At 44.5% G+C, this 10,018-nt stretch overlaps 1 protein-coding gene across 1 annotated transcript; it reads right to left on the reverse strand.

Moving 5' to 3' along the window:
* Positions 1-304: 304 nt before the first annotated feature.
* Polr2m (RNA polymerase II subunit M) lies at positions 305-8,023 on the reverse strand. The gene is made up of 4 exons (XM_021171899.2): positions 7,730-8,023; positions 5,193-5,831; positions 3,392-3,596; positions 305-1,392 (listed from the first exon to the last, which is right to left on the reverse strand). Exons 1-4 carry the CDS (start codon positions 7,840-7,842, stop codon positions 1,249-1,251), a joined length of 1,101 nt encoding a protein of 366 aa, XP_021027558.1. The 5' UTR covers positions 7,843-8,023; the 3' UTR covers positions 305-1,248.
* Between the last annotated feature and the right edge of the window lie 1,995 nt (positions 8,024-10,018).

Raw genomic sequence — 10,018 nt, forward strand, 5'->3', positions numbered from 1 at the left:
GGTCTCTCCTTTACAGCCTTCCAGAAGCACTAGTTCATTCCAGATAAGGAGTATAAAACAATGTGTTTTGAAATCACCTATTAGTAGTTTTAAAACCACAGGTTACATACTGTTCTTACAGCAACAGTATGTCCCCCTTTTCTTCGTGGGAGAGATGTGGAAAGTGCTGACAGCTAGAAGCATCCACTATGGAATCAAGCCCTCCCCAGTATGTGTCTAATCTAAATGTGTTTTCAGTCCAACTTCATGTACGGACACTGAAACTCAAACAAGTACCAAGAACACATCGCCATGAGCTCGGGGAGCTGCTTTGATTGATATTTTATTTCTCCTTTACAAGTTCCACGTAATAGACAAAGGCTTTTTGATAACATACTGTTATCTTTGCTCAAAACAATCATATAATCATTTTAAACAACACAAATGTGTACATACATGACTGAAGTTTCTGCAGCCTATAAACACCTCTTTGGGTTTAAAAATGAAAAGAGCAATATACTGACAAGTCAACTGTAACTCTTAGAAAAACATCGGTTTCCTTACCAAACGTGAACACCCTGTACAGGGACCTATCATCCGAGACAGCAATGAGTTCAAGCCAAGGGAGGCCAGGAGCAGCTCCCCACACCAGCTCAGAAGACCCTCCCCTGCCCAGCACCTCTTCATAGTGCTCCTTGTCCTCATCCTAGGAAGACAGCAGTCACCCAGAGAGACAGGAGCAGCCAATGCACTTGCTGTAACATTTCCGAGTGTCTTCCACAGTGTTTCACATCCTGCAACTCAGGAGCATGGCCATGCACACATGCGGACCATTCTTTACACTGCTCCCTTCATTTCTTGAGCGAGGGAACCAGGCCTTCCCAATTCACGTTAGGTGCCTGGGGTAACAAAGTATTTCACCAGAAAGGGTGTAAGCAGCGCTATCTGATAAGAGTACAGATAAGGAAAATGCAGTTATCGTAAAGAAAACATGTGCTCTACTCACACTAAAATATCAGACCAATGCACAACATACTGCAAAACTGTAACACAATACGGCCAAATACAAGGTTCACATATTAAACTGTGCAAGCTGTGAAGAGCGTCTTCTGAAAGACAAACTGGGTTCTGACTTTGTAGCTACCTTTGTGTAACTTAAAAACCTGCTGTCCCTTAACAAGGTCTGACGCTGGTCTTGATACTTGTTAGGAAGTTGGATGAGCCAATGAGAGCTCTGCAGCCAGCTCTCGGGGTCTCCCAGCCCTGACTTTAGCACTCATCCGAGGACTGGGCATCGGCTTCGTCCCTCACTTCTCGGTATCTCCCTGAAGACTCCCCTTCTGGATTGTAGCTCTGCATTTTAATATTCAGTCTCTCGGCCAGTTTCTGTGCTGCGAGCTTTGCCTGCATCTCCTTTAAAACAAACACAAAGGCCAAGTTACACATCCACAGCTCCCCTTAGATATGTGGCAGGACCGGAAATAAAGGAACATTGACTCCCACCCTCTCTCTGGCAACACAAGAAGCTGACATTAGTGTCCTGTCAAGACATGGGGCAATGTTTCCGAGAGCTGTCTGCCTGCTGCAGTTCCCAGCTGCAATTAAAACAGCTTACCTCCACACAAGAAACTGAGAAACCAGCTTGGCACTACAGCAGCCATTAGTAGACACACGAAGTGTGGCGTATGCAGTGAACCACCTGCCTTTGTTAGAAATCACCAATGTGGGCTGGCGAGATGGCTCAGTGGGTAAGAGCACCCGACTGCTCTTCCGAAGGTCCGAAGTTCAAATCCCAGCAACCACATGGTGGCTCACAACCACCCAAAATGAGATCTGATGCCCTCTTCTGGTGTGTCTGAAGACAGCTACAGTGTACTTACATTAAATTAAAAAAAAAAAAAAAAAAAAAAAAAAAAAAAAAAAAAAAGAAATCACCAATGTGGTGCTGACATCTTCCACTGACAAGACTTTCTTCTCTAGACTAAATCATGTTTTCTAGATTTGAAGGACACACCAAAATGGCACAAAAAGAGCCAAAACATTAATGCTGCATGCTGAAGTCTTATAGAAATTTATACTTGAAAAGGTCCAAGTAAATTCAGATGTGCAGTGGACTTTTCCACACACAAGACTTTACTCCAACTGCTGGCAGGCTACACAGCTCATCTGATTCACCTTCTGTACCACCCATAGCAGGTCCTTCCTCTCTGCCCACGATATATGGGTAGGCATAATTGGTATCATAATTACTATTCTGTCAAGGCAACACAATTCAAGCTGAGGGTTGAACCTAAAAATGTTTCAAGAGGTATTTTTTTTTTTTAAGTCATTGGGCTGTGGTGGTGCACACCTTTAATCCCAGCACTTGGGAGGCAGAGGCAGGTGGATTTTCTGAGGCCAGCCTGGTCTACAGAGTGAGTTCCAGGACACCCAAGGCTACAGAGAAACCCTGTCTCGAAAAAGGAGGGGGGAAAAAAAGTCCAGAGACAACTCACAGGTCATTCCTCTGGCACAGCACTTGGATCTGATGCTAATTTTAAGGGACTAACGTACTGGGAGGAAGAAACACAACAGGCCATAGAGCTATCAGTCCCAGCAAGCTGAATGCTAGGGAAAAGCCAAGGTGGAGTCAGAGATAGTTTGACTTTGTCAGATGAAGGCACCTGACTAAAGTCCAGCTGCTCAGGAAAGGGGGTACTGTTTTCCCAGAAACTCGGTGTTCCAATCTAAGATAACTAATCCTTCCAATTCTCCCCACACTTACTTCTCCCATCCTGCTAATCTGAGCACAAACTTTATTATAGACAGGGTCTCACCATCTATAACTCTGGCTGGCCTAGAACTTGCTACATAGACTCCCAACTGCTACAATTAAAGTGCTAGGACTAAAGGTCAATATACATTAAAAATAAATAAATAAATTCTAGGCAAAACAGTGCTATATACAACTGATTAAGACCCAAAGTAGGAGGGGCCTCTATTCACAGGGCCATGAATTATGGTCTCAAGCTCCTTCTCGGCAGCTGGTAACCCAGCAGGACCTCTTGTCCTTCTGTGTTGGCCCCTGCTCTGAAGGAGATGGACTGGGAACTGTCTCTATGTCTCTACGCAGGTCCCTGAGTGAGGTCTTACCACCAAGGAGCCGCACGTGGGAGAGAAGCACATGCTGTCCCAAGCAGCAGCTGCCTGATCCCCATCACTCCAATTCTCTCCCCTGGCCTTCTGGTAAATCACTGAGATTTCTTGTAGTTCCAGCAACCTTGTGGCTGAAAACTAGTGGCATATGTCTAAGAGCTAATGGCCTCAGCCAACCACATGTCTAGAATATAATCCCTCTTCAGTCAAAGTAAATTCTGATTCCTAAAGCAGCAGTCAACACACAGGCAAGAAAAACCCAAGACTCTAGAATTACCTCATAATTCTGCTTCTGCTCCCTCTGCAGGGCCAGCGACTCTTCTATGGAAAGCAGCTGTGCAGGCAGGTGGTGGAGCGGAAGGAGGCGCGCTGCTGTGATATCATCAAGATGCTGCCTAGCCCTGCGTCGCTGCTCTTCTGAGGAAGGAGGAGATTGGCCCCTCTGACAATGACTTGGTGAGTCACTCTGTTGTGTGGGTAACCTGAAAAAAAGGAAAAGCAGGCTTAACCCATGCACAAGCACAATGTTGGTCTTTAACCCTGGTAACCCAGGATTCTACTGCTTCTGCAAGGTTAACATAAAGCAGGCTGCCCGTACTTGCTGCAGACAGTGGGTATATATACAGATACAAACCTGACTTTCTTTCTTCCTCACACCTTATATTCATTTCATTCACTCAACCTTCCTAATGCTGTGACCCTTTAATATAGTTCCTTGTGTTGGGGTGACCCCAACTATAGTCATTTTTTTTGCTACTTTGTAACTGCAACTTTGCAACTGTTATATGAATCATAATGTATCGGATATGCAGAATGTGATGTACACCCCCTGTGAAAGGGATTGAGACTCTGCTAGCACACTCTTTCCTCACTGTGTGCTCAAACCACCACAAGTCAATGCCACTGCAGTGTCTCCTGCAGCCTCTCCAGGTCTCTTCTCTTTCTCTCAAACTTCCTACTAATCCTGGTGGTCCTTGCTGCTCATCCCTCACCTTCCCGGTTCCTGGACACATGACTGTGACCAGGCCACCTTACTTTTTCTGACACTCCTAGTTTTTTAATGCAACCTCCTAGAAGTGAGACAGACACCAGAAGATGAGACCCCTTCATCCAGATGCCTTCACCAAAGGTCACTTTTCTAGCTAAAAAATTAATGTGTTATGACTTGGTTTCTAAATAGAAGAAACCATTTAAAGTTAAAACATCAATAGTCAGTGGATTAGGTTTAAGTCTCTGTGACAACAAACACGATGTGGGTCTTCTGACACTGTCAGCATTCCTTAGAAGGAACACCCATGCTCCCTCTCTTGAGTCACCCGGGCTCTATGTGAAGATGGGCAGTTACCCAGCACTAAATTGCTACAAATGCGATTCTTCTCTCCTCAAAGTTTTAGTTGTTCTGGTGACCTCAGAAACACTACAGCAAAGCACTCAAAGCAAGATTCCCAGGCCCCACCCCCGCCCCCCATCTCCCCAAATCTATGTTTAGTTTTATTTTTTAGGGAAAAAAAAAAATCCTTTTAACCTCCTTTCCCTGAAAAATTGCTATCATTTAGTTTAAAATTTCTTCCACGTTTGTAAACCCTGAGTGCTCGAGATCCCAATCTCTTTAAGGAACACACTCTTTACGTCACTGTGTCCCTCAGCTCTGTTGCCTACTTATAATGAGCACAGTTTTGTTTTATTTTTTTCCCATTAGCTCCTGCAATTGCTTCTCTTGGCTTACACAGCAACTGAGAGGGGAGCTGCACAAATGGTAAAAATGGTACTGAAAGAAGTCATGGTACATCTGCCCTCCCACTCTGTGTTTATTATGAAATATTGTCTAAGTGTCTTGAAACACAAGACTCCCCATCTGCTATTTAAAACCCTTCCAATAACTTGCCTTCAAAACTAGCATTTTTTTTCCAAAAGCAGTTCTCCATTCTAGCCCCTCTGGTCTACTTTCACAGACAGTATGGCCACTCCGACCCACATGCTCCTCACATGACATCCCCTCAACTAGTATGACACTTTGAACTCTTTCTGAGCTCCACACACATTCATTCTTATGACAAGCCTGTTCCAGTGACACTTACACATTGGTCTTAAACTTATGAGGAGGGGCCACTGGGTTTCTGGCTCGCATTTCTAGCACTTTCATGTAATGAGGCTTCTTAGGGGTCTCACTCTGCAGTTCTGGAAAGTTCTCAGTGCTGGTGTTTTCTCCTGAGGGTTCACTCTGGTCTGCAATTGTGATTTTTTGCAATTTTCTGATGAAGAGACTGTCGATGCTGCTGGAGATCTCTTCCTCTTGACTTGAAACAGAGTCCTGGGGGAGATGCTCCTTAACTTCGGATGAGGGCACCCGGGCTTGGATGTGGGCAGCTGGGCTGCTGTTTACTGTGTAGCCAGCCTCCAAAGTGTCTTCATTGCCTCTGTGAGTGAGGTGTGCAGGTCCCTGTGTTTCTGAGGTTGATTTAGATGACGTAATGTCTATTGAGGAACATTCAGGAACTAATGATGAAGTATCAAACATCAGGTCAGAACTCTGGGCCTTGTCTACATCGGTGTCAACTCTTGTGGCTGCTTTTTGCCTTAGCTTACAGTCTACACTAACAGGATGAAACAGTTCACTTCTCCCTCTAACCTCTTCACGTTCTGAAATGGCAGCTTTCAGTTTGGCAACGGTGTCTGAGATCTTTTTACCTTTGTCGGGCAATTTGCAAATGAATTTTCTGTGGAGTGGAAAAAAAGAAAGCAGCATATACATATTACAGGCATGTTTTTAAACATGGGAACACAGTATTTAAAAGGCAAAATGGAATCAAAGAAAAGCTGGCTCTTAAAAGTTTTTTAAAAAATTTTTTTTTGATTTTTAAAAAAAATCTGGCTTAAGACAATAACCAAACATGTAAAATGATTCTAACCCCTCCCCCAAGGGAGTGCTTTGAATAGGAAATTCTCTCAGGGTGGAAAGTTTCACACCTGACCTGACCACAGGATGATGAGTTGTAGTCAAAACCCAAGCTATGAGCAGGGCGTGGTGGCGCATGCCTTTAGTCCCAGCACTTGGGAGGCAGAGGCAGGCGGATTTCTGAGTTCAAGGCCAGCCTGGTCTACAAAGTGAGTTCCAGGACAGCCAGGGCTACACAGAGAAACCCTGTCTTGAACCCCTGCCCAAAAAAACCCCCAAGTTATAAGGAACATGGTACAATATTACCTTCAAGCCATGTGTAAGACACAATTGAAACTTATATTTAAGTTGGGGTCTTAACTCTACCCATACATTCCAAGCCTCCTAAAAATATAAATGGTCTTAAGCACTTAGGAAAACAAAGAGATGCTTAGCCTGTGCAGTAAATGTATGCTAAGGACCAGTGGGTTTTAAACCATGGTCTCTGAACCCCAATGAAGTAAGGAATGCCAGAGATTACATAACGGGATAACTTCACTGTCTTACAAAGGAAGATGGACTTGCTTCTGTGGTTCTGTGTTTGAAAGAATTCTCAGTTGCTTCTGGCAAAGTGGTAATATTTCTAGACTCAGCATATATAAACAGGAGTTCTTTGAGATGCCAAATAACTCTTAAAGAATATAAAAATGTTCCAAGACCAGAAGGTTAATTCACTGCTAAAATTAACAACCCAATCTGGAAAAGTCAAAATACCTATCTGTTTCTAGTAGGAACCCCTCCTGCCACATGGTCATTGGCTCCTTTCCCTCAGTGACAAAAATTCCCTTTCTGGTTCTTTTCCTTGGTTATATAACAAACAGGAGAAGGGAACTAAACCTTAGGTCCTCTATTTTTCCTGATACATTTATTCCCACGTTTTCAACAGTATTAATGCCTCTCTGCAACTGAGTTCCTCTCGGGTTTTTTTTTCCAGCCTTCTCTCTCTTGAGCCTAATACTCATTCCTCTGGGTGTTAATCGGCTGGCTTTTAATTAACTAAATGCCTGCAATTACTCCCTCAACTGAATACGCCCTAAATAAAAAAATTAACCTAAAATCCATTCCTCTCTCTCAATTTTCCCATTATTCTTTGTTGCTCCCCAGAAACTTCAACCACCTGTTAACTATTAATATATATTTGTCTCCAAATTATTACACCAGTTCTCCCAATCCCTCGATTGCCTTCATGGTCCATTTTTCCCTCCTTGCTGAAAAATAATCTCTCAGAAAATATCCTTTTGGCGTCTTCCTTCAATCCTGTTCCTAAACAAAGCTGCCTTTAGGGCAATCAGCTACCATCTTCTCCCTACTACGCATGAACCAAACTTTCCAGCCCGCTCTCCAAATCTCCTATGGTTGGGGAAAGAGTGGGGCTTCAGATAGAGAAAAGGGAATCCCTCACGTTCCGATCAAGAGGCTTTGGTACCCGAGCTCGTTCAAAGCTGTAGTGCGAACATGAAATCAAACAGGCGCGGCTGCCGAGTGAGGGCCGGGAAGCATGGAGCCATGCCCGCGCACAGGACGGGCCTGGCACGGGAGGCCTGGCCACGCAAGGTCACCTTCGCGCGCCAGGCCGCGGGGAGGGGCGGGGCGGGAGACCAAGTCCCCGGATCCCGATCCCCGAGAGCCTGTTCCCTGATCCCGATCCCCCGCAACCGCGACCCCAGGGCCACCGCTTACTCGTTGCGCAAAAGTCTCTCCTGGCGCCTCAACCTCTCCCGCAGCTCCGCCGAACTCTGCCGCCCCAAGTCCTCGGGAGCTGGGGGCTCGAAGCCGCGGGGCAGCGAGAACATTGCGCACGGGCTGCGGCTGGCGCGGCGGGCAGGGCTCCCCGGCAGGGCCCACGGCGGGCGCTGGCTCCGCGGCCGGCGGCGACTCTGGAGCGCGAGCGGGAGTCGCCATTTTCCCGGAAGAGCACGGCTTCTCCGAGCCGAAGGGAGCTTTATTGAAATGCCGGAAACGGACAGGCCAGGACGAGGGGACACCCGAGGAAGCGTGCAGGGGCGGAAGTTACATCACCGCCAAGGCGTCTGGGTTTGGCGGGCTTTCTCTGGATGGGCCCTTTACTTTCCCGGCTTTTCGTCTGCGCATTGGGAAAGTATAGAACACTCAAGTCAAAGACTTACAAACTCACTTCTAATAAGTAAAATATGACGAAAGTAATAGAGTGTCGCATCTACGATTAAGCAATCAAAATTTTGGACAAAACTTTTACAGGGATTCATGAATGGACAATAATCACAGTTAAAATAAATAACGGGGTTATAATAATGGCTCAGTGGCTAAGAGGGCATATTGCTCTTGCAGAGTACCAGAGTTTGGGTACCAGCGCCCCTGTTGGGTAGCTCACAAATGCCTTTAGACTGCAGCTCCAGGGCACTTCACAAACTCTGGCTTCTCCAGACACCTGCGCACAAACACACACACATACACAATTTAAATATAAATCTTCAAAAAGTAACAAATGACCAATATAGCTAGCTATAATAACATGCATATTAGAAACAATATAGTCAGGTGTGGTAGTGCGTGCCTTTAAGTCTGGCAGTTGCAAAAGCAGGCTGACTGAGTTCAAGGCCAGCCTGATCTACATAGTGAGTTCGAGGCCAGTCGAGGTTGCAAAGTGACTCTGTCTCAAACAAAACAAGATTTGAATATTTGAGCAAGTCAGAATATCAGGAATTAGAAAGATCGACCATGTCAACTGTTGGAAATAATGAAGAGCGACTGAGATTCCTACAGACTGCTAATAGGGGAACAGAGGATGCAAAATAGTACAGCATCTTTGGAAAGTAGTTGGACAGTTTCTGATTCGGGCTTTGCTAATATTTAGTGTTACTATCTTGAGGTTATCTATGCCACTGCCCCTTTTTTATTGCTAGGTAGTATTGCATTGTGAGTTGTGTGTTTATGTTGAAGGATATTTGAGTTGTTTTCAGTTCTTAATGATCACAAATCAAGTCACTGTCAACATTTTTAATAGATGTTCATGTCAACATAAACTCTCATTTCTCTTAAGAGCGGGCTTATTAGGCCATATTAACAAAGGGAATAGAAAGAAAGAACAGCTCCACTCTTGACTTCCACGGCCTGAGAAATTCCTCTAATCTTTAGGGACCAGGGTTTGTAACTTGGATACTGAAAATATTTAGAACTAGGAGAATAGGAGTCTAATAAAAATATTTTCATACAGGCCTAAGTATGAGTGTTCAGAGATATAAAAGTGCTCAAATGCAACATATAACATACCCAGAGATGGGCATGGGCTTCTCAGGGAGTGTCACACTTCATTGTTTTTATAACACTTATACCTGATGGACTTTGAAACAATTATCTTTGAAGCATTGCTAAGAGATCTAAGAGACCACAGCATGTAGTTAGTTCTGGACTGTTAGGTTTCAGGAAGCCCATATATCAGAAATGAACTTATTCTGGAAGATAGAAGAATTTCTGGTGATTAGATAAAAGCCAATATTCTTCAGGAATATTGGTGAATATTGTGAGGTGTTTTTACCATCCCCAGGAGTCTTCCCTACAGCTGATCTTCTTGCTTCTAATCCATGTGGTTTCTTCACTACACACTTCTCTTGTGCTTTCTCACTATAACTTATCTCTTGCTATTTCCATTATTCTCCTCCCCTCTGCTGTATCCCTACCCCAACCATGTCCAATCTGCTTTTTCTCTCTGCTCTGGATCCTTCCGATGCCTCTGGATGGTTTCTCTTTCTTATTCACAGTGAAAAAATCCCAAGCCTAATAACAGAGCAGTCATGTTGACAGTTTCTTTACTGAGCTCCCTCACATACACTGACAAGATTATAACTGATAAGGTAAAAATATAGATTAGAGGTATAGGTAGAACACCTTCACTGTAAACACAGTTAACAGCCTTGTTTGAAATCCCAGAAAAATGTCTAGGGAAGAAATAAGGACTCGATCAAAGCAGAACACATCCAGGACTTAAGTCTG

This window comes from Mus caroli, chromosome 9, assembly GCF_900094665.2.
Source record: "Mus caroli chromosome 9, CAROLI_EIJ_v1.1, whole genome shotgun sequence".
In the NCBI taxonomy this organism is placed as follows: domain Eukaryota; kingdom Metazoa; phylum Chordata; class Mammalia; order Rodentia; family Muridae; genus Mus; species Mus caroli.